Consider the following 27379-nt stretch of genomic DNA (forward strand, 5'->3'; position numbering starts at 1 on the left):
CCAGTCTGTAGGAAGTGAAGGAAACGGCCCAGATGGAATTATTCTGTAGGAGCATTCCTGGCCTCACACCAAGAAACATATTTGCGCCATATCCGGTGATAATGTTTCGCTGTCACGTCTTTCCTAGCCTTTATCAGAGTAGGAATGACATCATCCGGAATGCCCTTTTCCGCTAGGATCCAGCGTTCAACCGCCATGCCGTCATGCGGTAAGTCTTGGAACAGACAGGGCCCCTGTTGCAAGAGGAAGAGGCCACGGATCTCCCGTGAGCATTTCCAGCAGATCCGGATACCAGGTCCTTCGTGGCCAATCTGGAACAATGAGAATTGTTCTCACTCCTCTTTTTCTTATTAATTTCAACACCTTGGGTATGAGAGGAAGAGGAGGAAACGCATAGACCGACTGGAACACCCACGGTGTCACTAGGGCATCTACTGCTACCGCCTGAGGGTCTTTTGATCTGACGCAATACCTCTGTAGCTTTTTGTTGAGGCGGGACGCCATCATGTCTATCTGGGGCAGTCCCCACTGACTTGCAATCTGTGCGAAGACTTCCTGATGAAGTCGCCACTCTCCTGGATGCAGGTCGTGTCTGCTGAGGAAGTCTGCTTCCCAGTTGTCCACTCCCGGAATGAACACTGCTGACAGTGCGCTTACATGATTTTCCGCCCAGCGAAGAATCCTGGTGGCTTCCGCCATGGCCACTCTGCTTCTTGTGCCGCCTTGGCGGTTTACATGAGCCACTGCGGTGATGTTGTCTGACTGGATCAGAACTGGTTGGTCGCGAAGTAAGTTCTCCACTTGACGTAGGGCGTTGTATATGGCCCTCAGTTCCAGGATATTGATGTGAAGACAAGTCTCTTGACTTGTCCAAAGTCCTTGGAAGTTTCTTCCCTGTGTGACTGCTCCCTACCCTCTGAGGCTCGCGTCCGTGGTCACCAGGATCCAGTCCTAAATGCCAAACCTGCGGCCTTCTAAAAGGTGAGCACTCTGCAGCCACCACAGGAGAGATACCCTGGCTCTGGGGGACAGGGTGATCAGCTGATGAATTTGTAGATGTGACCCAGACCACTTGTCCAATAGGTCCCATTGAAAAGTCCTTGCATGGAACCTGCCGAAGAGAATGGCTTCGTATGTTGCCACCATCTTTCCCAGGACTTGAGTGCTATGATGTACTGACACTTGTTTTGGCTTCAATAGGTTCTTGACTAGAGTCATGAGTTCCTGAGCTTTTTCTATCGGAAGAAAAACCCTTTTCTGGTCTGTGTCCAGAATCATGCCCAAGAAGGTCAGACGAGTCGTAGGAACCAGCTGCAACTTCGGGATATTGAGAATCCAGCCGTGTTGCTGTAACACCTTCAGTGAAAGTGACACGCTGTTCAGTAACTTCTCTCGTGATCTCGCTTTTATGAGGAGATCGTCCAAGTATGGGATAATTGTGACACCCTGCTTGCGCAGGAGCACCATCATTTCCGCCATTACCTTGGTGAAAATCCTCAGGGCCGTGGAAAGCCCAAACGGCAACGTCTGAAATTGGTAATGACAATCCTGTACCGCAAATCTCAGGTACGCCTGGTGAGGTGGATAAATGGGAACATGGAGGTATGCATCCTTTATGTCCAGAGATACCATAAAATCCCCCCCTTCCAGGCTGGCGATGACCACTCTGAGCGATTCCATCTTAAACTTGAACCGTTTTAAGTATAGGTTAATGGATTTTAAATTCAAAATGGGTCTGACAGAACCGTCCGGTTTCGGGACTACAAACAGAGTTGAGTAGTATCCCTTCCCTCTTTGAAGCAGGGGAACCTCGACCACCACTTGTTGAAGACACAATTTGTGAATAGCATTTAACACTATCTCCCTTTCTAGGGGAGAAGTCGGTAGAGCCGATTTGAAAAATCGGCGAGGAGGCACCTCTTCGAATTCCAGCTTGTGTCCCTGAGAAACAATTTCCATTGCCCAGGGATCCACCTGTGAGTGAACCCAGATGTGGCTGAAAAGTCGAAGACGTGCCCCCACTGGGGCGGACTCCCTCAGCGGAGCCCCAGCGTCATGCGGTAGATTTTGCAGAGGCCGGGGAGGACTTCTGTTCCTGGAAACTAGCTGTGTTCTTTTGCTTTTATTTGAAAGAAAGGACTGCATTTGATAATGTGGCGCTTTCTTAAGCTTTGAGGGAACATAAGGCAAAAAATTCGATTTACCTGCCGTAGCTGTGGAGACGAGGTCCGAGAGACCTTCCCCAAACAATTCCTCACCCTTGTAAGGCAAAACCTCCATATGCCTCTTTGAGTCGGCATCACCTGTCCACTGCCGGGTCCATAAGACTCGCCTAGCAGAAATAGACATAGCGTTTATTCTGGAACCCAGTAGACTAATGTCTCTTTGAGCATCTCTCATATATAAGACAGCATCTTTTATATGCCCTAGGGTCAATAAAATGGTATCCTTATTTAGGGTCTCAATTTCCGCTGATAAGGAATCTTTTTTGATAAAGCGTGTCAATGCTTTGTCTACCCTAGGGGAGGATTCCCACCGTATCCTGTCCGTTGGCGGGAAAGGATACGCCATAAGAATCCTTTTGGGAATCTGCAGTTTTTTGTCTGGAGATTCCCAAGCTTTTTCACATAATTCGTTCAACTCATGTGAGGAGGGAAAAGTTACCTCAGGTTTCTTTCCCTTATACATGTGTAACCTCGTGTCAGGGACAGGGGGTTCCTCTGTGATATGTAAAACATCTTTTATTGCAATAATCATATAACGAATACATTTAGCCACTTTTGGCTGTAACTTTGCATCATCGTAGTCGACACTGGAGTCAGAATCCGTGTCGGTATCTGTGTCTCCTATTTGGGATAGTGGGCGCTTTTGAGACACCGAAGGTCCCTGCGACATAGGGATAGACATGGGTTGACTCCCTGACTGTTCCCTAGCTTCAGCTTTGTCTAATCTTTTGTGCAATAAATTTACATTAGCACTTAAAACACTCCACATATCCATCCAGTCAGGTGTCGGCGCTGCCGACTGAGACCTCACATTCATACGCTCCCCCTCCTCCCTAGGCGAGCCTTCTACCTCAGACATGTCGACACACGCGTACCGACACACCACACACACAGGGAAACTCTTATCTGAAGACAGTTTCCCCACCAGGCCCTTTGGAGAGACAGAGAGAGAGTATGCCAGCACACACCCCAGCACTATATGACCCAGGAACAAACACAAAATATTTACCCAGTAGCGCCTTTTATATGTATATGCGCCAATTATGTGCCCCCCCCTTCCCCCTCTTGAAAACCTTCTGTCACCGTGAGTAAGCAGGGGAGAGTCCGGGGAGCTTCCTCTCAGCGCTGTGCTGTGGAGAAAATGGCGCTGGTGAGTGCTGAGGGAGAAGCCCCGTCCCCTCGGCGGCGGGCTTCTGTCCCGCTCAAAAATCTTAAAAAACTGGCGGGGGCTCTTATATATATATATATATATATATATATATATATGTACAGTGCCCAGCTGTACATGTATATATGTATTTTTGCCAAAGGAGAGGTTTAAATGCTGCCCAGGCGCCCCCCCTGCGCCCTGCACCCTTACAGTGACTGCGGTGTGTGAGGTGTATGGGAGCAATGGCGCACAGCTTTACTGCTGTGCGTTACCTCTGTGAAGATCAAGAAGTCTTCTGCCGCCTCTGAAGTCTTTTTTTCTTCTCATACTCACCCGGCTTCTATCTTCCGGCTCTGCGAGGAGGACGGCGGCGCGGCTCTGGGACGGACAGCGAGGGTGAGACCTGCGTACCAATCCCTCTGGAGCTAATGGTGTCAAGTAGCCTAAGAAACAGAACCTTGAAACTCACAGAAGTAGGTCTGTTTCTCTCTCCTCAGTCCCTCGATGCAGGGAGTCTGTTGCCAGCAGGCTCCCTGAAAATAAAAAACCTAACTAAAATACGTTCTGACAGGAAACTCAGGAGAGTCTCCTCTGGGCACTGTATCAAACCAAGTCTGGAGGAGGGGCTTAGAGGGAGGAGCCAGTGCACACCCATACCTAAAGTCTTTCTTAAAGTGCCCATGTCTCCTGCAGAGCCCGTCTATCCCTATGGTCCTTACGGAGTCCCCAGCATCCTCTAGGACGTAAGAGAAAACTGGTAAGGGCAGATGGCCTTCAGTGCTGTACAGAGCAGCATATTATCTCACCACCCCAAAACCTGCCAAACGCCAAGGACAGCGCTAACAGAAAGGAACAAGATGGATGTTTTACCTCCATTTCTTATTATGGTGCGTATGGCACCAGCTTAATAGGAGCCTACCGTCATTACTATGTGCTGTTAGGGGACCCTGCATACAGTGTATCCAGAAAGCATTCGCAGCGCTTCACTTTTTCCACATTTTGGAGGTAATTCAGAGTTGTTCGCTCGTTGACGATTTTCGCTATACTGCAATTAGTCGCTTACTGCGCATGCGCAAGGTTCGCAGAGCGCATGCGCTTAGTTATTTTACACAAAAGTTAGGTTTTTTACTCACGGCATAACGAAGCTTTTTCATTGCTGTGCTGATCGTAGCGTGATTGACAGGAAGTGGGTGTTTCTGGGCGGAAACTGGCCGTTTTATGGGAGTGTGCGGAAAAACGCAGGCGTTCGAGTTGCAAAACGCAGGAGTGGCTGGAGAAACGGGGGAGTGGTTGGGCAAACGCTGGGTGTGTTTGTGACGTCAAATCAGGAACGAAAAGGACTGAGCTGGTCGCAATGGCTGAGTAAGTCTGGAGCTACTCAGAAACTGCTAAGAAATTTCTATTCGCAATTCTGCTAATCATTCGTTGGCACTTCTGCTAAGCTAAGATACACTCCCAGAGGGCGGCGGCTTAGCGTGTGCAATGCTGCTAAAAGCAGCTAGCGAGCGAACAACTCGGAATCACCCCCTTTGTTATGTTACAGCCTTATTCCAAAATGGAATAAATTCATTTTTTCCCTCAAAATTCTACACACAATATGCTATAATGACAACGTGAAAAAGGTTTTTTGAGATTTTTGCAAATGTATTAAAAATAAAAAACTAAGAAATCACATTTACATAAGTATTCACAGTTTTTGCTCAATACTTTGTTGATGCACCTTTGACAGCAATTACAACCTCAAATCTTTTCGAATATGATGCCACAAGCTTGGCACACCTATCTTTGGGCAGTTTCGCCCATTCCTTTTTGCAGCACCTCTTAAGCTCAGTCAGGCTGGATGGGAAGCTTCAGAGCACAGCCATTTTCAGGTCTCTCCAGAGATGTTCAATCGGATTCAAGTCTGAGCTCTGGCTGGGCCACTCAAGGACATTCACGGAGTTGTCCTGAAGCCACTACTTTGATATCTTGGCTGTGTGCTTAGGGTCGTTTTCCTGCTGAAAGATGAACCATCGCCCCAGTCTGAAGTCAAGAGTGCTCTGGAGCAGGTTTTCATCCAGGGAGTCTCTGTACATTGCTGCATTCATCTTTCCCTCTAGGCTGACTAGTCTCCCAGTTCCTGCCACTGAAAAACATCCCCACTGCATGATGCTGCTGCCACCACCATGCTTCACTGTAGGGATGGTATTGGCCTGGTGATGAGCAGTGCCTGGTTTCCTCCAAACATGACGCCTGGCATTCATGCCAGAGAGTTCAATCTTTGTCTCATCAGACCAGAGAATTTTATTTCTCATGGTCTGAGAGTCCTTCAGGTGCATTTTGGCAAACTCCAGGCGGGCTGCCATGTGATTTTTTACTAAGGAGTGGTTTCCGTTTGGCCACTTTACCATACAGGCCTGATTGGTGGATTGCTGCAGAGATGGTTGTCCTTCTGGAAGGTACTCCTCTCTCCACAGAGCAATGCTGTAGCTCTGACAGAGTGAACATCGGGTTCTTGGTCATCTCTCTGACTAGGGCCCTTCTACCCGATCGCTCAGTTTAGACAGCTGGCCAGCTCTAGGAAGAGTCCTGGTGGTTCCGAACTTCTTCCATTTACGGATGATGGAGGCCACTGTGCTCATTGGGACCTTCAAAGCAGCAGATGTTTTTCTGTACCCTTCCCCAGATTTGTGCCTAGAGATAATCCGGTCTTGGAGGTCTACAGACAATTCTTTTGGCTTCATGCTTTGTCTGTGCTCAGACATGCACTGTCAAATGTAGGACCTTATATAGACAGGTGTGTGCCTTTCCAAATCATGTCCAATCAACTGAATTTACCACAGGTAGACTCCAATTAAGCTATAGGAACATCCCAAGGATGATCAGTGGAAACAGGATGCACCTGAGCTAAATTTTGAGCTTCATGGCAAAGGCTGTGAATACTTATGTACATGTGATTTCTTAGTTTTTTATTTTTAATAAATTTGCAAAAATCTCAAAAAAAACTTCCTTCACGTTGTCATTATGGGCAGAATTTTGAGGGAAAAAATGAGTTTATTCCAGTTTGGAATAAGGCTGTAACATAACAAAATGTGGAAAAAGTGAAGCGCTGTGAATACTTTCCGGATGCACTCTATTCTACTATCTGGCTTCGGGTTCTTGCTTGCCTCTATTCCCATCCTGACATCATGACACTGCTCCTGTTACATACAGTACCAGCCTCAAAACAATTGCTAGAGTAGACAAATCACAGCCTCGAACAAAATCAGCACTGAATATTCTGAGGATCTGATTGGGTACAGGTTCTATGCAATATACACTGGACAAGTATAAATAGAATATAATAACCTTAAAAATGAAAAAAATTGAGCAGTGGCCACAGAGGACAACATAAAAGAGAAAATCAATGAATACTTGCACAATTTTACTAAAACCACAAACCAAGCAATCAGTAAGTTGTAAAAACAACCAACCCAACACATTTATAGGAAAATTCTGGCATAGTATGTCTAAGCATTTATAGGTGTAACTTCAGTTAAATCCTCAGACATCTATTTGTTACCTGTGTTCGATCTCCTTCTTATACCAAAGTCCCAGCTAGATGTAATATCCACAGACTGGGAGTAAATGTAGCTTTGAGTCTCTCCATTCCCTTGTGGCTGCGAGATATTCTCTCCGGAAACGGACGATGGGTAAAGTTTCTCTAGATCCACATCATGGTCAATGAGAACCATCTCACACATGCCTGTGTCATCGCTGGTCACGTGGGACTGGCGGATATGGGCCAAGATAATCAAGGGATTGTCCAGAAAAGCCATATCCTTCTCCCGTGGTACACGGGTCTCTCACCAAAGGATCCAGTAATCCATAACAGTAGATTCCTGGAAAGCAAACAGAATATAAGGTGATGGGTGGTTTTATAGCAGCGCCGTATTTGGTGTAACCTAACGTTTTGGGTCTTAGATTTGAAATAGTAAATTTATATGGTCAGGAAAGACTATATGAACAGCACCACTGTAGACATTGTATTATTTAATGTTTCCGGAAGATAAATAATAATAAAGCCACCAGGATTTGTACTAAGACGCCCACCAGCAGCTTTGCAGATCCCAGTGGCTGTGTACAAAGACTTTTGGATATTTTGCGTGCGGCATTTGCATATTCTCGCACAGACCCTCCGTCTGTGCGAGAATATGCAAATGCTGCACGCAAAATACACATTCGCAGCTGCGAATACATGTGTGTACATCTCAGAATCTCACCCAAGGTCGGGCAGAGGGTTAATTTGCCCTATAAGCACGTAATAATAAGAATTTACTTACCGATAATTCTATTTCTCGGAGTCCGTAGTGGATGCTGGGGTTCCTGAAAGGACCATGGGGAATAGCGGCTCCGCAGGAGACAGGGCACAAAAGTAAAGCTTTTCCGATCAGGTGGTGTGCACTGGCTCCTCCCCCTATGACCCTCCTCCAGACTCCAGTTAGGTACTGTGCCCGGACGAGCGTACACAATAAGGGAGGAATTTTGAATCCCGGTTAAGACTCATACCAGCCACACCAATCACACCGTACAACTTGTGATCTAAACCCAGTTAACAGTATGATAACAAAAGGAGCCTCTGAAAGACGGCTTCCTACAACAATAACCCGATTTTTGTAACAATAACTATGTACAAGTATTGCAGAATAATCCGCACTTGGGATGGGCGCCCAGCATCCACTACGGACTCCGAGAAATAGAATTATCGGTAAGTAAATTCTTATTTTCTCTATCGTCCTAGTGGATGCTGGGGTTCCTGAAAGGACCATGGGGATTATACCAAAGCTCCCAAACGGGCGGGAGAGTGCGGATGACTCTGCAGCACCGAATGAGAGAACTCCAGGTCCTCTTTTTGCCAGGGTATCAAATTTGTAGAATTTTACAAACGTGTTCTCCCCCGACCACGTAGCTGCTCGGCAGAGTTGTAATGCCGAGACCCCTCGGGCAGCCGCCCAAGATGAGCCCACCTTCCTTGTGGAATGGGCATTTACATATTTTTTGCTGTGGCAAGCCTGCCACAGAATGTGCAAGCTGAATTGTACTACAAATCCAACGAGCAATAGTCTGCTTAGAAGCAGGAGCACCCAGCTTGTTGGGTGCATACAGGATAAACAGCAAGTCAGATTTCCTGACTCCAGCCGACCTGGAAACTATATTTTCAGGGCCCTGACAACATCCAGCAACTTGGAGTCCTCCAAGTCCCTAGTAGCCGCAGGTACCACAATAAGCTGGTTCAGGTGAAACGCTGACACCACCTTAGGGAGAAACTGGGGACGAGTCCACAGCTTTGCTCTGTCCGAATGGACAATCAGATATGGCTTTGTGAGATAAAGCCGCCAATTCTGACACTCGCCTGGCCGAGGCCAGGACCAACAGCATGGTCGCTTTCCATGTGAGATATATCAAATCCACAGATTTGAGTTGTTTAAACCAATGTGATTTTAGGAATCCCAAACTACGTTGAGATCGCCCAGTGCCACTGGAGACATCAAAAGGGGGTTGTATATGCAGTACTCCCTTAACAACTTCTGGACTTCAGGAACTGAAGCCAATTTCTTTCTGGAAGAAAATCGACCGGTCGAAATTTGAACCTTAATGGACCCCAATTTGAGACCCATATACACTCCTGTTTGCAGGAAATGTAGGAATTAACCTAGTTGAAATTCTTCCGTGGAGCCTTCCTGGCCTCACACCATGGAACACATTTTCACCTAAGCAGTGATAATGTTGTGCGGTCACCTCCTTCCTGGCTCTGACCAGGGTAGGGATGACCTCTTCCGGAATGCCTTTTTCCCTTAGGATCCGGCGTTCACCCGTCAACGCGGCTGCGGTAAGTCATGGAACAGACATGATTCTTGCTGAATCAAGATCCTTTCTAGTATCTCTTGAAGTTCCGGGTACCAAGTTCTTCTTGGCCAAACCGGAGCCACGAGTATAGTTCTTACTCCTCTCCTTCCTATCATTCTCCATACACTGCGTATGAAAGGCAGAGGAGGGAACACATACACCGACTGGTACACCCACGGTGTTACCAGAGCGTCCCAGCTATTGCCTGAGGGTCTCTAGACCTGGCGCTTCATGTGGGACGCCATCATAACCACCTTTGGTCTTTCCCAACGGTTTACAAACATGTGGAAACTTCCAGATGAAGTTCCCACTTTTCCGGGTGGAATTCATTCATGCTGAGGAAATCTTCCTAGTTGTCCACTCCCGGAATGAACACTGCTGATAGTGTTATCACATGATTTTTCGCCCAGCGAAGAATCCTTGCTGTCATTGCCCTCCTGCTTCTTGTGCCGCCCCGTCTGTTTACGTGGGCGACTGCCATGATGATGTCCTACTGGATCAGCACCGGTTGACTTTGAAGCAGAGGTCTTCCTAGGCTCAGAGCATCGTAAATTGCCCTTAGCTCCAGTATATTCATGTGGAGAGAAATCTCCAGACTTGACCACACTTCCTTGGAAATTTCTTCCCTGTGTGACTGTTCCCCAGCCTCTCAGACTGGCATCCGTGGTCACCAGAACACAGTCCTGAATGCTGAACGTGCTGCCCTCTAGAAGATGAGCACTCTGCAGCCCCCACAGAAGAGACACCCTTGTCCTTGGAGACAGGGTTATCCGCTAATGCATCTGAAGATGCGATCCGGACCATTCGTCCCGCAAATCCCCCTGAAAAGTTTTTGCGTGAGATCTGCCGAATGGAATCGCTTCGTAAGAAGCCACCATTTTTCCCAGGACTCATGTGCATTGATGCACTGATACTTGGCCTGGTTTTAGGAGGTTTCTGACTAGGTCGGATAACTCCCTGGCTTTCCCCTCCAGGAGAAATACCTCTTTCTGGACTATGCCCAGAATCATTCCTAGGAACAGCAGACGTATCATCGGAAAACAGCTGCGATTTTTGGAATATTTAGAATCCACTCGTGCTGTCGTAGAACTACTTTAGATAGTTCTTTTCCGACCTCCAACTGTTCTCTGGAAACTTGCCCCTTTCAGGATATCGTCCAAGTAAGGGATAATTAAGATGCCTTTCTTCTTTTAAGAATCATCTTTTCGGCCATTACCTTGGTAAAGGCCCGGGGTGCCGTGGATAATTCAACGGCAGCGTCTGAAACGGATATTGACAGTTCTGTATCACGAACCAGAGGTACCCTTGTTGAGAAGGGCAAATTTGGACATGGAGGTAATCCTTGATGTCCAGGGACACCATATAGTCCCCTTTTTTCCGGTTCTCTATCACTGCTCTGAGTGACTCCATCTTGATTTGAACCTTTTTATGTAAGTGTTCAAAGATTTCAGATTTAGACTATGTCTCACCAAGCCGTCTGGCTTCAGTACCACAATATAGTGTGGAAGACTAATACCCTTTTCCTTGTTGTAGGAGGGGTACTTTGATTATCACCTGCTGGAAATACAGCTTGTGAATTTTTTCCCAATACTGCCTCCCTGTCGGAGGGAGCCGTTGGTAAAGCAGGCTTCAGGAACCTGCGAGGAAAAAATGTCTCGACTCTCCAATCTGTACCCCTGGGATAATACTTGTACGATCTAGGGGTCAACTTGCGAGTGATCCCACTGCGCGCTGAGACTCGAGACTAACCCCCCACCTCACCTGAGTCCGCTTGCACGGCCCCAGCGTCACGCTGAGGACTTGGCAGACGCGGTGGAGGGCTTCTTTTCCTGGGAAGGGGCTGCCTGCTGCAGTCTACTTCCCTTTCCTCTATGTCTGGGCAGATATGACTGGCCTTTTGCCCGCTTGCCCACATGGGAAACGGAAGGATTGAGGCTGAAAAGACAGTGTCTTTTTCTGCTGAGATGTAACTTGGGGTAAAAAGGTTGGATTTCCCAGCTGTAGCCGTGGCCCCCAGGTCCGATGGACCGACCCCAAATAACTCCTTCCCTTTATACGGCAATACTTCCATGTGCCGTATGGGATCTGTATCACCTGACCACTGTCGTGTCCATGACATCTTCTGGGAGATATGGACAACGCACTTATCTTGATGCCAGAGTGCAAATATCCCTCTGTGCATCTCGCATACATATATATAGAATGCATCCTATTAAATGCTCTATATCAATAAAATATTTTTAGTCAGGGAATTCGACCAAGCCAACCCAGCACTGCATCTCCAGGCTGATGGCGATCGCTGGTCGCAGTATAACCACCGTATGTGTGTATATACTTTTTAGGATATTTTTCCAGCTGCCTATCAGCTGGCTCCTTGAGGGCGGCCGTATCTGGAGACGGTAACGCCACTTGATAAGCGTGTGAGCGCCTTATCCACCCTAAGGGGTGTTTCCCAACGCGCCCTAACTTCTGGCGGGAAAGGGTATAACGCCAATATTTGCTATCGGGGTAAACCCACGCATCATCACACACTTCATTTTATTTTATCTGATTCAGGAAAAACTACAGGTAGTTTTTTCACTCCCACATAATACCCTTTTTTTTTTGTGGTACTTGTAGTATCAGAAATATGTAACACCTCCTTCATTGCCCTTAACGTGTGGCCCTAATGAGGAATACGTTTGTTTATTCACCGTCGACACTGGATTCAGTGTCCGTGTCTGTGTCTGTGTCGACCGACTGAGGTAAATGGGCGTTTTTTAAAAAAAAACCCTGACGGTGTTTCTGAGACGCCTGGACCGGTACTAATTGTTTGTCGGCCGTCTCATGTCGTCAACCGACCTTGCAGCGTGTTGACATTTTCACGTAATTCCCTAAATAAGCCATCCATTCCGGTGTCGACTCCCTAGAGAGTGACATCACTATTACAGGCAATTTCTCCGCCTCCTCCAACATCGTCCTCATACATGTCGACACACACGTACCGACACACAGCACACACACCTGGAATGCTCTGACAGAGGACAGGACCCCACTAGCCCTTTGGAGAGACAGAGGGAGAGTTTGCCAGCACACACCAAAAAACGCTATAATTACATAGGGACAACCTTATATAAGTGTTTCTCCCTAATAGCATCTTTATATATATATTTATATCGCCAATTAGTGCCCCCCTCTCTGTTTAAACCCTGTTTCTGTAGTGCAGTGCAGGGGAGAGCCTGGGAGCCTTCTCTCCAGCCTTTCTGTTAGAGAAAAAATGGCGCTGTGTGCTGAGGAGATAGGCCCCGCCCCTTTTCCGGCGGGCTCGTCTCCCGCTCTTTAGTGAAGTTTGGCAGGGGTTAAATATCTCCATATAGCCTCTGGGGGCTATATGTGAGGTATTTTTAGCCAGTATATAGGTTTACATTTGCCTCCCAGGGCGCCCCCCCCCAGCGCCCTGCACCCTCAGTGACAGTGTGTGAAGTGTGCTGAGAGGAAAATGGCGCACAGCTGCAGTGCTGTGCGCTACCTTTAGAAGACTGTCAGAGTCTTCAGCCGCCGATTCTGGACCTCTTCTAACTTCAGCATCTGCAAGGGGGCCGGCGGCGCGGCTCCGGTGACCATCCAGGCTGTACCTGTGATCGTCCCTCTGGAGCTGATGTCCAGTAGCCAAGAAGCCAATCCATCCTGCACGCAGGTGAGTTCACTTCTTCTCCCCTCAGTCCCTCGTTGCAGTGATCCTGTTGCCAGCAGGACTCACTGTAAAATAAAAAACCTAAGCTAAACTTTCTCTAAGCAGCTCTTTAGGAGAGCCACCTAGAATTGCACCCTTCTCGGCCGGGCACAAAAATCTAACTGGAGTCTGGAGGAGGGTCATAGGGGGAGGAGCCAGTGCACACCACCTGATCGGAAAAGCTTTACTTTTGTGCCCTGTCTCCTGCGGAGCCGCTATTCCCCATGGTCCTTTCAGGAACCCCAGCATCCACTAGGACGATAGAGAAATTGATATTAATATATTTATAAATGCTTGTACATAATATCTGTAATGATAGTGAGGTTTCAGATCATTGGTTATAATTCAGTAAATTCTGATTACATGGACGTATGCGTCTGAGCTTGTATCCCAACATTGCTGTCACACAAATGCCACGGTTCATGTATAGCAAAATCATTTTACCTAGCCTCTTGGACCAGCTATCACTCTCCTGGATGTAGTAAACATTGTACAAATATATACAGGGTTGTGTCTCACCACTGGTGATTTGGGCCCACAAACAACTCTACATGCATTATACATGCTACCATTGGGTGAAGTTATTTTTCTGCTGCGGTGTACACTGGGCTCCACAAGTCTGGACAATGGGGTGTAGAGTAGGATCTTGATCCGAGGCACCAACAGGCTCAAAGCTTTGACTGTTCCCAGAATGCACAGCGCCAACTCCTATATCACCCCGCCTCTCAGCACAGGAGCTCAGTTTGTCAGTTGGTGCTGCAGTAAGCAGCCCTGAAAAAAGCTTTTTATGAGGTAAAAAGTGAAGACTTCAAGGGCAGCAGCGGTGGTAAATGTTTTGTGACATTCACTGCTGCAGCTCCAGCTCTCCCCAGTGGCGCTGTACACTCCCGAGCCCTGGTTGCCGGGTACCTACAGCGGAGGCTCCGGTTTACTTCACGTTAGGTACACACGGCTGGGGCTCTCCAGGATTGCGTGGCCGCGCTTCGGGAGGTGGTAAGTGGGTCCCGCTCGCGGGACCCGGTCTTCATCGCGATCCGGCACGGTCAGTGGGAGGCGGGCAGCGTGCGCTGGCGGTGGACACTGTGGCAGTACAGGCGATCCCACTAGATCACCAGGGCATGGGCGCAGGTCAGGTTTTCTCTTAAAGCCGATTTTAATATCGCCCACAGTACCCAGTGGTTTTGCCAGCAAGGGGGATAAGGCTTAGACCTGAAGCCCCTCCCCAGGGCGCCATTTCTAGCAAGTGTTCCCACCCTGGAGCTGCATCTCTGTCTTTCCTCACTCCTTGTCAGTGTCTGCGGCGCCATTACTCCTCAGCTCACTGTTCCTGGGACTGCTTGGGCAAATCCTCCTATGTAAAGCCGCCTGGTTGTCAGCGCTGTGCCTTTACATGACACTTAAGTATTCTACCTGCCTTTTTAGTCAGTGTTAGTTAAGAAAGAGTGCATTTAGTCAGGGGTTTATAGTACAATTACCCTGTGATATAACACTACACAGTAAGAAACTGGATGTATATCTATTGACTATATAGCTGTGTAAGCTAGTCCAGTGCAGTATTACTGTCTGTAATAACCTCTGCATTGTACAAACTGTGACTATCTGTGTGTGCATTGATAGCTGAGTGGTGTCCATCTCGTGTCTTTCACTCAACTTGCTATCCCTATATTCTATAACCTGAGGGGGCTTGGCGAGTCAGGTGTTATTTAATATAGGATTTTCACAAAGACATACTGTATTACGTATTTTTCTCTGTGATTTAGTCACCATATCTCTCCTTTATCTCTGCTAGTGCTGACTACACTGCGCAGGGGTTTGGGTTTAGGGATAAAGTGCTGCTAATAATTGTACTGTGTTACCTCATACTGCAAGTTATATCATGTCTGTTTCTGAGGGTAACGGTTCTGGGGCGGAACACACTGCTGGTGTTGCTGAAGCCACAGGCACATATGGGGAGAATATAGCAGCTGTGGGCTCTGGTTCTGGGGGCTCCTTGCCCCCCAGTGGGACTGTGGCAACGGAGGCACATACTAACCCTCCGTGGGACACTTTTTCCACGCTTCTGCATATGCTAGTTCATAAACTAACACCCCCTATGGGACCCCCAATGCCGGTACAACCGTATGTGGTCCCTGCAGCTAACCCGCCGTGGGCGGACGATTTATCTGCTCAATTAAAGAAGTTGAACCAGTCCCTGACTACTAAAAAGTCTGACCAACGCTCGCCTAAGTCCAAGAGGTCCTCTAAGCGAGCGCTCGTCTCCTCACAATCCACTGCTGTCACTGACACCTCGTCTGATGAAGACAGCACATACACTGACCCAACAGGTTCTGACTCAGATATGGCTGATGGGGAGGGTAGTTCACATGTTGATGTTCCTGATCTTTTGGAGGCTATTAAATTAATTCTGCAGATTACGGATGATCCCGAGCCATCCGTTCCTCCTAAGAAACCAGATAGGTTCAAGCGTCAGAGGGTGATTAAACAAGTTTTACCTCACTCTGACCACCTAGTGGATATACGTCAGGAACCCTGGCAAAACCCGGGTACGAAGTTTGTGCCTCAAAAGAAGATGCTGGCTCGCTATCCCCTCGCACCAGAGCCGTTTAAAAATTGGGAAACGCCTCCTCCAGTAGACTCACATGTGGCTAGGATGGTGGTTTCCTCAGCTCTACCTGTCACTACCGTCACGTCTCTAAAAGAGCCTACGGATAAACGTGTCAAGGGTTGTCTAAAAGCGATTTACACCCTCACGGGTGCTGCACAAAGGCCCAATATTGCAGCTACATGGGCGGCAGAGGCTATTGAAGCATGGGCCTTGGAGTTAGAAGCTGAAATCTCCTCTGACCATGCTAGACAATGCTTGTCATATATTGTCACAGCTTCTCGCTATATTAAAGAGGCGGCTTCTGATGCTGGTATCCTAGCAGCCAAGGCCTCTACTACGTCAGTCCTGGCTCGCAGGATATTGTGGCTGAGATCCTGGACTGTGGATCTGGACTCTAGAAAAACCCTGGAGGTACTCCCTTTCAAGGGGGATATGCTGTTTGGGGAGGACTTAAATAAGATAGTGGCTGACTTGGCTACTGCCAAAACTGCCTGTCTGCCCAATACAGCTCCTTCTGTGTCGAAGGCCAAAGGCACGTCCTTTCGCCCCTTTCGTCCTTCAGGTAAAGCAAAAGGTCAGGCGTACCATAAGCAGGCCCGCACTTCCAAACCTGGTAAGCCGAAGCCCAAAAGAGCCTGGGCTGCCCGTCAGCCAGCAGCCAAGACCGATAAGCCTGCCGCATGACAGGGCGGGCCTCCCCCTGGGGGATCCCAGGGTGGGGGGCCGGCTTCCAGGGTATACCCAGGAATGGTTGAAGACCACTTCAGATGCCTGGGTACGGGAAGTCGTCACTCGAGGTTACGCCATAGCCTTCAAAAACCGACCCCCTCATCGATTTTGCCAGACAGACGTCCCGTCGGACCAGACAAAGGCAAACACTCTGCATTCGGTGGTACAGACCCTCCTGGATACAGGAGTTGTAGTACAGCTGCCTCTTGCTCAGAGGGGCTGGAGGGAATATTCTCCGCTGTTTCTAGTCCTGAAACCGAAAGGGTCCTCCCGGCCCATTCTCAACCTCAAGGCACTGAACAAGTTTGTGAAGGTTTCCAATTTCCGTATGGAAACCCTTCGCTCTACAGTTCTGGCCTTGGAACCTGGGGACTACATGGTCTCCCTGGACATACAGGATGCTTGCCTGCATATTCCTATAGCAGTGTCACATCAACAATACCTGAGGTTCGCTATTGGCAACCTCCATTACCAGTTTCGGGCGTTACCTTTTGGTTTAACAACGGCTCAGCGAGTCTTCACCAAAGTTATGGCGGTGATGACGGTGGTACTCCGACGTCAAGGGGTCAGGATACTGCCGTATCTGGACGACTTGTTAATCCTGGCAAATTCCCCAGATCTTCTCCTGTATCATCTGGATATGACGGTCCGGTTTCTACAAGCCCACGGGTGGCTCATCAACTGGAAGAAATCCTCCCTGGTCCCTGCTCTGAGCATGGTGCATCTGGGAGCGCTGTTGGACACTCACAACCAGAGGTTGTTCTTGTCTCAGGAGAAAGTCCTGAAACTTCAGGACAGGATTCGTTGCTTCCTTTCTCGTCCGCAAGTGTCGATACATTCGGCAATGCAGGTGTTGGGCCTCATGGTGTCAGCATTCGACATGTTGGAGTATGCTCAATTCCATTCTCGCCCCCTCCAGAAGCTGATTCTAGCCAAGTGGGACGGCCTGCCTCACCGGATCAGGTCTCAAATGATCTCTTTGACTCCGGAGGTCCATCTGTCGCTGCTCTGGTGGCTCCAGGACCGACAATTGTGCAGAGGTTGTCACTTCTGGATATCCAACTGGGTCCTGTTGACGACAGATGCCAGTCTAAGAGGTTGGGGCGCGGTGCTGGAGCAGCACTCCTTGCAGGGTCGGTGGACCAAGGAGGAATCTCTCCTCTCGATCAACATTCTGGAATTGCGGGCGGTCTTCAATGCGTTGAACCTAGCCCAGCATTTGATTCAGAACCGTCCTGTTCAAGTACAGTTGGACAACGTCACCACAATGGCTTACATAAATCATCAAGGCGGCACTCGAAGCCGTTTGGCAATGAAGGAAGCCTCACGGATTCTACGTTGGGCAGAACGCCATCTACCGGCAATATCGGCAATATTCATTCCGGGGAGTCCTGAATTGGGAAGCGGACTTTCTCAGTCGTCAGGACGTGCATGCCAGAAGTGTTTCAACTCCTCGTGGAAAGGTGGGGTCTTCCAGATTTGGATCTGATGGCGTCTCGACACAATCACAAGGTTCCGGTCTTCGGTGCAAGGACTAGGGATCCTCAAGCAGCATTCGTAGATGCGCTGGCAGTGCCAATGGAGGTTTCGGCTGCCGTACGTGTTCCCTCCGGTGTCACTCCTACCCAGGGTAATTCGGAAGTTCAAGCAAGAAAAAGGAAATCTGCTTCTCATAGCTCGGGCGTGGCCCAGACGGCACTGGTTCTCAGACCTGCAAAGTCTATCGTCAGAGCGTCCACTTCTACAATGCCCAGACCTCCTCGTTCAGAGCCCCTGTGTCTACCAGCACCTAGCCCGGCTGTCTTTGATGGCGTGGCTCTTGAAGCTTCCGTCTTAAGAGCGAAGGGTTTTTCTGAAGAGGTCATTAAAACTATGTTGCGGGCCCGGAAACCGGCCTCTGCTCGGATTTACCATCGGGTCTGGCATTCCTACTTTGTTTGGTGCGCATCTAACCATTATGACGCTTCCAAGTTTAGTACAGCCAAACTTTTGGCTTTTCTACAGCAGGACCTAGATTTAGGCCTGCGTCTGGCCTCCCTCAAGGTTCATATTTCTGCCTTGTCTGTGTGGTTTCAGAGAAAAATTGCAACTTTACCTGATGTTCATACTTTCACTCAGGGTGTGTTGCGTATCCAACCTCCCTATGTCCCACCTGTGGCTCCTTGGGACTTGTCGGTGGTTTAGGAGGCGTTGCAGGAGCCTCCATTTGAACCTCTTGGTTCAGCCGACCTTAAGTGGCTTTCCCTTAAGGTGGTGTTCTTGCTGGCTATTGCCTCTGCTAGAAGAGTGTTGGATTTGGGTGCCTTGTCTTGTAGTTCCCCATATCTGATTTTTCACCGTGACCGGGCAGTTCTTAGGACTCGTCCAGGATATTTACCTAAGGTCGTTTCTTCGTACCACCTTAATCAGGAGATTGTGGTTCCAGCTTTTGTCTCTCCTTATTTGTCTCCCAAAGAGCGGTCTTTGGATGTGGTACGGGCTCTCCGTATCTATGTGAAGAGAACTGCTTCTATTCAAAAGTCTGATTCTCTTTGTTTTGTTTGGATTTTACAAACGTGGCTGGCCTGCTCACAAGCAGACCCTGGCCAGGTGGATTAGAATGGTGATTGCGCATGCTTATGTGAAGGCTGGTCTGTCAGCTCCTGTTCACATTACGGCCCATTCTACTCGGTCTGTTGGACCTTCTTGGGCGGCCCAACGTGGTGCGACCCTTGATCAATTGTGCAAGGCGGCTACATGGTCCTCCGGGAACACGTTCATAAGGTTCTATGCCTTCGATACTGCTGCTTCCCAGGATGCTTCCTTTGGACGCCGGGTTCTTGTACCCGCTACAGTGCGTCCCCTCCCATAAGGAACTGCTTTAGGACATCCCCATTGTTCAGACTTGTGGAGCCCAGTGTACCTCGCAGCAGAAAACGAGTTTTATGGTAAGAACTTACCCTTGTTAAAACACTTTCTGCGAGGTACACTGGGCTCCACAAGGCGCCCACCCTGACGCACTTAGCTTCTTTGGGTGGACATGGCATTAGCCGCTGACACTTCTCTTGTTGTGAGAGTGTGGTGTATGTGGCTACTAACCGTTGTCGTCTCTTTTCCTGCTACTGCATTGGGCTGGTTAACTAAACTGAGCTCCTGAGCTGAGAGGCGGGGTGATATAGGAGGCGGCGCTGTGCATTCTGGGAACAGTCAAAGCTTTGAGCCTGTTGGTGCCTCGGATCAAGATCCTACTCTACACCCCATTGTCCAGACTTGTGGAGCCCAGTGTACCTCACAGAAAGAGTTTTAACAAGGGTAAGCTCTTACCATAAAACTCGTTTATCACGGCTATGTAGAGGGTACCCAATTGTATCTGCCCTCAGACCACACACAAAAGAACCCAATATCGATCCACAATGGCTAAACTCGAGGGGGGGAGGGGGGGTATTCAAATGTTTTGTGCACTCCTGCTGGGCTTCTATACGAATAGGCGCACAACAGAGCAATTCAACTATTTCTTCGTTTTGGCACCCATTTGTATTGATGCACCTAAAAGCACTAGGTTTCAAAAATTTTAGCGCTCCCAAACAACAGACTTTTGCACACATTTCTTCTCACATCTCAGGAGGCTGCGAGAAGAAATGTCATCACCGCGGCTAACAGGCGTCTAAACAAGGCTCCAACTGAATCTCCCCATTTTAGGATTGCTCCTAGTGGTAGCCGTGGGAGTTAACAACTGGATCACCCCCACAGAGTTATAGCAGACATGCAGCCCATGAATCCAAAGGGATCTCGTAAGGATACCAGCGTTTGGGATACCGGCGCCAGAATCCCAACATTGACCAACATACCGGCGCAGGAATACCGACTGCCGGCATCCCGAACATAAGTTTGCTATGGCTCATTAGGGTCAGGCAGGTTGCGCAGGTGGAGTGTCAGGTTTAGACTGCAGGGGGACGGTTAGGCTGTGGGGGGGGGGGGGCAGTGTCAGGATTAGGGTTCAGGGAAGAGGGGTTAGGGACCACCGAGGAGGGTCAGGGTTAGGCTGCGGGGAGGGGGGTTAGGTTTAGGTACCACCAGGAAAGGTTAGGTGGGTAGGAGGGGAAAGTTAGCCTACTTACCATCCAGGTGTCGTTATCCTGCACATTGGGATGCTATTGTCTGTATTCTGACTGCAGGCATCACAAGCGCCGGGATACCGATACCATCCTCATCCAAACACATGGGCAGAGCTGCCTTATTACTTGTATACTAATTAATAACTATTTGTTACCTTTATTTAGGTTACAGTTTTTAGAAAGAACAAACAAAAGCAGCTGGTGGACAAGAACAACTTGCATCCAATAAGAGCCCCTGATTGCTCACAGCAGAACAGTATTTCAGGAGTTTATTGAGATGATCTTGTGGCAGGCAATGACCTGTCCACTCATGTAATTATGTTAGCGGTAACAGATCTGTGTTATTATTTGAAAGGGAAAAGGCAGAGAGCAATTAGACTAAGGGCTGTATCCAATTCTCAGCAAAAAATCATTGGGGGCGATATTTTTTTTTTGCCAATCCCATTAGGATGGCCGGAAAAAATAGAATTTTAATTACCTACCGGTAAATCCTTTTCTCGTAGTCCACAGAGGATACTGGGGTTCCATTTAGTACCATGGATATAGACGGGTCCACTAGGAGCAATGGGCACTATAAGAATTTGATAGTGTAGGCTGGCTCCTCCCTCTATGGCCCTCCTACCAGACTCAGTCTAGGAAACTGTGCCCGAGGAGACGGACATACTTCGAGAGTAGGATAGATAAGGATAGTGGTGAGATTCCGAACCAGCACACACAAGAGGAAAGCCAAGCTAACCAAACTTGAAACAGAAACAGCAATGGCTGAACCAACATTACTTAACCAAGTAACAGTGCAGGAAGAATGAAGCACTGGGCGGGCGCCCAGTATCCTCTACTGACTACGAGAAAAGGATTTACCGGTAGGTAATTAAAATAAGAATTTACTTACCGATAATTCTATTTCTCGTAGTCCGTAGTGGATGCTGGGAACTCCGTAAGGACCATGGGGATTAGCGGCTCCGCAGGAGACTGGGCACAAAAGTAAAGCTTTAGGACTACCTGGTGTGCACTGGCTCCTCCCCCTATGACCCTCCTCCAAGCCTCAGTTAGGATACTGTGCCCGGACGAGCGTACACAATAAGGAAGGATTTTGAATCCCGGGTAAGACTCATACCAGCCACACCAATCACACCGTACAACCTGTGATCTGAACCCAGTTAACAGCATGATAACAGAGGAGCCTCTGAAAAGATGGCTCACAACAATAATAACCCGATTTTTGTAACAGTAACTATGTACAAGTATTGCAGACAATCCGCACTTGGGATGGGCGCCCAGCATCCACTACGGACTACGAGAAATAGAATTATCGGTAAGTAAATTCTTATTTTCTCTGACGTCCTAGTGGATGCTGGGAACTCCGTAAGGACCATGGGGATTATACCAAAGCTCCCAAACGGGCGGGAGAGTGCGGATGACTCTGCAGCACCGAATGAGAGAACTCCAGGTCCTCCTCAGCCAGGGTATCAAATTTGTAGAATTTAGCAAACGTGTTTGCCCCTGACCAAGTAGCTGCTCGGCAAAGTTGTAACGCCGAGACCCCTCGGGCAGCCGCCCAAGATGAGCCCACCTTCCTTGTGGAATGGGCTTTTACAGATTTTGGCTGTGGCAGGCCTGCCACAGAATGTGCAAGCTGAATTGTACTACAAATCCAACGAGCAATAGTCTGCTTAGAAGCAGGAGCACCCAGCTTGTTGGGTGCATACAGGGTAACAGCGAGTCAGATTTCCTGACTCCAGCCGTCCTGGAAACATATATTTTCAAGGCCCTGACTACGTCCAACAACTTGGAGTCCTCCAAGTCACTAGTAGCCGTAGGTACCACAATAGGTTGGTTCAGATGAAACACTGAAACCACCTTAGGGAGAAAATGAGGACGAGTCCTCAATTCCGCCCTGTCTGAATGGAAGATCAGATAAGGGCTTTTACAGAATAAAGCCCCCAATTCTGACACGTGCCTGGCTGAGGCCAGGGCCAACAACATGACCACTTTCCATGTGAGATATTTTAACTCCACAGATTCAAGTGGTTCAAACCAATGTGACTTTAGGAACTCCAAAACTACATTGAGATCCCAAAGTGCCACTGGAGGCACAAAAGGAGGCTGTATATGCAGTACCCCTTTTACAGACGTCTGAACTTCAGGTAGTGAAGCTAGTTCTTTCTGGAAGAAAATTGACAGGGCCGAAATTTGAACCTTAATGGACCCCAATTTTAGGCCCATAGACACTCCTGTTTACAGGAAATGCAGGAATCGACCTAGTTGAAATTCCTCCATCGGGGCCTTACTGGCCTCGCACCACGCAACATATTTTCGCCAAATGCGGTGATAATGCTTTGCGGTTACATCCTTCCTGGCTTGACCAGGGTAGGGATGACTTCATCCGGAATGCCTTTTTCCTTCAGGATCCGGCGTTCAACCGCCCTGCCGTCAAACGCAGCCGCGGTAAGTCTTGGAATAGACAAGGTCCTTGCTGGAGCAGGTCCCTTCTTAGAGGTAGAGGCCACGGGTCCTCCGTGAGCATCTCTTGAAGTTCCGGGTACCAAGTCCTTCTTGGCCAATCCGGAGCCACGAGTATAGTTCTTACTCCCCTCCGTCTTATAATTCTCAGTACTTTTGGTATGAGAGGAAGAGGAGGGAACACATACACTGACTGGTACACCCACGGTGTTACCAGAGCGTCCACAGCTATTGCCTGAGGGTCCCTTGACCTGGCGCAATACCTGTCCAATTTTTTGTTTAGGCGGGACGCCATCATGTCCACCTTTGGTTTTTCCCAATGGTTTACAATCATGTGGAAGACTTCTGGGTGAAGTCCCCACTCTCCCGGGTGGAGGTCGTGCCTGCTGAGGAAATCTGCTTCCCAGTTGTCCACTCCCGGAATGAACACTGCTGACAGTGCTATCACATGATTTTCCGCCCAGCGAAAAATCCTTGCAGCTTCTGCCATTGCCCTCCTGCTTCTTGTGCCGCCCTGTCTGTTTACGTGGGCGACTGCCGTGATATTGTTCGACTGGATCAGCACCGGCTGACCTTGAAGCAGAGGTCTTGCTTGGCTTAGGGCATTGTAAATGGCCCTTAGCTCCAAAATATTTATGTGAAGTGATGTCTCCAGGCTTGACCACAAGCCCTGGAAATTTTTTCCCTGTGTGACTGCTCCCCAGCCTCTCAGGCTGGCATCCGTGGTCACCAGGACCCAGTATTGAATGCCGAATCTGCGGCCCTCTAGAAGATGAGCACTCTGCAACCACCACAGGAGAGACACCCTGGTCTTTGGTGACAGGGTTATCCGCTGATGCATCTGAAGATGCGATCCGGACCATTTGTCCAGCAGGTCCCACTGGAAAGTTCTTGCGTGGAATCTGCCGAATGGAATTGCTTCGTAGGAAGCCACCATTTTTCCCAGGACCCTTGTGCACTGATGCACTGACACTTGGCCTGGTTTTAGGAGGTTTCTGACTAGTTCGGATAACTCCCTGGCTTTCTCCTCCGGGAGAAAACACCTTTTTCCGGACTGTGTCCAGGATCATCCCTAGGAATAGAAGGCGTGTCGTCGGGATCAGCTGCGATTTTGGAATATTGAGAATCCAACCGTGCTGCCGCAGCACTATCTGAGATAGTGCTACCCCGACTTCCAACTGTTCCCTGGATCTTGCCCTTATCAGAAGATCGTCCAAGTAAGGGATAACTAAAACTCCCTTCTTTCGAAGGAGTATCATCATTTCGGCCATTACCTTGGTAAAGACCAAGGGTGCCGTGGACAATCCAATCGGCAGCGTCTGAAACTGATAGTGACAGTTCTGTACCACAAACCTGAGGTACCCTTGGAGAAGGGTAAATTGGGACATGTAGGTAAGCATCTTTGATGTCCAGAGAGACCATATAGTCCCCTTTTTCCAGGTTTGCAATCACTGCTCTGAGTGACTCCATCTTGAATTTGAACCTTTGTATGTAAGTGTTCAAGGATTTTAGATTTAAAAATGGTCTCACCGAGCCGTCCGGCTTCGGTACCACAAATAGTGTGGAATAGTACCCCTTTCCCTGTTGCAGGAGGGGTACCTTGATTATCACCTGCTGGGAATACAGCCTGTGAATGGCTTGCAATACTGTCTCCCTGTCTGAGGGAGACGGCGGTAAAGCAGACTTTATGAAACGGCGAGGGGGAGACGTCTCGAATTTCTTGAGACGGGCCCCCACCGTGCCTGAGACCGCTTGTAAAGCCCCAGCGTCATGCTGAGGACTTTGCGGAGGCGGGAGAGGGCTTTTGTTCCTGGGAATTGGCTGTTTCCAGTGGCCACCAGGTCTGTTAGACCTACCCCAAATAACTCCTCCCTTTTATAAGGCGATACTTCCATATGCCTTTTGGAATCATCATCACCTGACCACTGTCTTGTCCATAACCCTCTTCTGGCAGAAATGGACAGCACACTTACTCTTGATGCCAGTCGGCAAATATCCCTCTGTGCATCACGCATATATAGAAATGCATCTTTTAAATGCTCTATAGTTAGTAATATACTGTCCCTATCTAGGGTATCAATATTGTCAGTCAGGGAATCCGACCAAGCCACCCCAGCACTGCACATCCAGGCTGAGGCGATTGCTGGTCGCAGTATCACACCCGTGTGAGTGTATATACATTTTAGGATATTTTACTGCTTTCTGTCAGCAGGTTCCTTAAGGGCGGCCGTATCCGGGGACGGTAGTGCCACCTGTTTAGACAAGCGTGTGAGCGCTTTATTCACCCTAAGGGGTGTTTCCCAACGTGCCCTATCCTCTGGCGGGAAGGGGTATGATGCTAATAACTTTTTAGGAATTAACAGTTTTTATCGGGGGAAACCCACGCATCATCACACACTTCATTTAATTCCTCAGATGCAGGAAAAACTACAGGCAGTTTTTTCTCACCCAACCTAATACCCTTTTTAGTGGTACTGGTATTATCAGAAATGTGTAAAAACATTTTCCATAGCCTCAATCATGTAACGTGTGGCCCTACTGGAAGTCACATTCGTCTCTTAATCGTCGACACTGGAGTCAGTATCCGTGTCGGCGTCTGTATCTGCCATCTGCGGTAACGGGCGTTTTAGAGCCCCAGATGGCTTTTGAGACACCTGGACAGGCACAGGCTGAGTCGCCGGCTGTCTCATGTCATCAATCTTTTGTAAAGAGCTGACACTGTCACATAATTCCTTCCATAAGCTCATCCACTCAGGTGTCGACTCCCTAGGGGGTGACATCTCTGTTACAGGCAATTGCTCCGCCTCCACCTCATTTTCCTCCTCATACATGTCGACACAACGTACCGACACACAGCACACACACAGGGAATGCTCTGATAGAGGACAGGACCCCACTAGCCCTTTGGGGAGACAGAGGGAGAGTATGCCAGCACACACCAGAGCGCTATATATATATATATATATATATATATATATATATATATATATATATATATATATATATATATATATATATATATATATATATATATAGGGATAACCTTATATAAGTGTTTTTCCCCTTATAGCTGCTGTATTGTTATACTGCGCCTAATTAGTGCCCCCCTCTCTTTTTTAACCCCTTTCTGTAGTGTAGTAACTGCAGGGGAGAGCCAGGGAGCTTCCCTCCAACGGAGCTGTGAGAGAAAATGGCGCCAGTGTGCTGAGGAGATAGGCTCCGCCCCCTTCTCGGCGGCCTTTTCTCCCGTTTTTCTGTGGAATCTGGCAGGGGTTAAAATTCATCCATATAGCCCTGGGGGCTATATGTGATGTATTTTCGCCAGCCAAGGTGTTTTTATTGCTGCTCAGGGCGCCCCCCCTAGCGCCCTGCACCCTCAGTGACCGAAGTGTGAAGTGTGCTGAGGAGCAATGGCGCACAGCTGCAGTGCTGTGCGCTACCTTGGTGAAGACAGGATGTCTTCTGCCGCCGATTTTTCCGGACCTCTTCTTGCTTCTGGCTCTGTAAGGGGGCCGGCGGCGCGGCTCTGGGACCGAGCTCCGAGGCTGGGCCTGTGTTCGGTCCCTCTGGAGCTAATGGTGTCCAGTAGCCTAAGAAGCACAATCCACTCTGCACGCTGGTGAGTTCGCTTCTTCTCCCCTTAGTCCCTCGATGCAGTGAGCCTGTTGCCAGCACGTCTCACTGAAAATAAAAAACCTAAAACTAAACTTTCACTAAGAAGCTCAGGAGAGCCCCTAGTGTGCACCCTTCTCGGCCGGGCACAAAAATCTGAGGCTTGGAGGAGGGTCATAGGGGGAGGAGCCAGTGCACACCAGGTATTCCTAAAGCTTTACTTTTGTGCCCAGTCTCCTGCGGAGCCGCTAATCCCCATGGTCCTTACGGAGTTCCCAGCATCCACTAGGACGTCAGAGAAAATCCTATTTTCTCTTACGTCCTAGAGGATACTGGGGTTCCATTGAGTACCATGGGGATGTACCAAAGCTCCCAAACCGGGTGGGAGAGTGCCGAGGTTCCTGCAGAACTGATTGACCAAACTGAAGCTCCTCAGAAGCCAAAGTATCGAACTTGTAGAACTTAGCAAACGTGTTCAAACCTGACCAAGTAGCTGCTCGGCAGAGCTGTAAAGCCGAGACCCCCCGGGCAGAAGCCCAGGAAGAACCCACCAACCTAGTGGAGTGGGCCTTAACAGATTTTGGACATGGCAAACTTGCCATGGAATAAGCATGCTGGATAGTAAGTCTGATCGAGCGTGCAATTGTCTGCTTTGAAGCAGGACACCCAATCTTATTGGGATCATAAAGAACAAACAAAGAGTCCGTCTTTCTGTGACGAGCTGTTCGTTTCACATACACCTTCAAAGCCCTCACAACATTTAAAGACTTGGAAGTAGCAGAGGTGTCGGTGACCACCGGAACCACAATAGGTTGGTTGATGTGAACTGCAGACACCACCTTAGGAACAAATTGCTGACAAGTTCTGAGTTCAGCTCTGCCAAGGCCAACAGTGTGGCGGTGTTCCACGTAACATATTTTACGTCCA

General features: G+C 48.7%; 1 protein-coding gene across 2 annotated transcripts in view; it reads right to left on the bottom strand.

The window, feature by feature from the left end:
- The window catches only part of MAPKAP1 (MAPK associated protein 1), a 318576-nt gene that overhangs the window by 260205 nt on the left and 30992 nt on the right, over positions 1–27379 (bottom strand). For both annotated transcript variants that reach the window (XM_063936818.1, XM_063936817.1), the window contains exon 2: positions 6917–7235. In XM_063936818.1, the coding sequence (XP_063792888.1) occupies positions 6917–7172 (256 nt within the window). In that variant the 5' untranslated portion in view covers positions 7173–7235. The remainder of the gene's footprint in view (positions 1–6916; positions 7236–27379) is intronic.

This window comes from Pseudophryne corroboree, chromosome 8 (assembly GCF_028390025.1).
Source record: "Pseudophryne corroboree isolate aPseCor3 chromosome 8, aPseCor3.hap2, whole genome shotgun sequence".
NCBI classification, from domain to species: Eukaryota; Metazoa; Chordata; class Amphibia; order Anura; family Myobatrachidae; genus Pseudophryne; species Pseudophryne corroboree.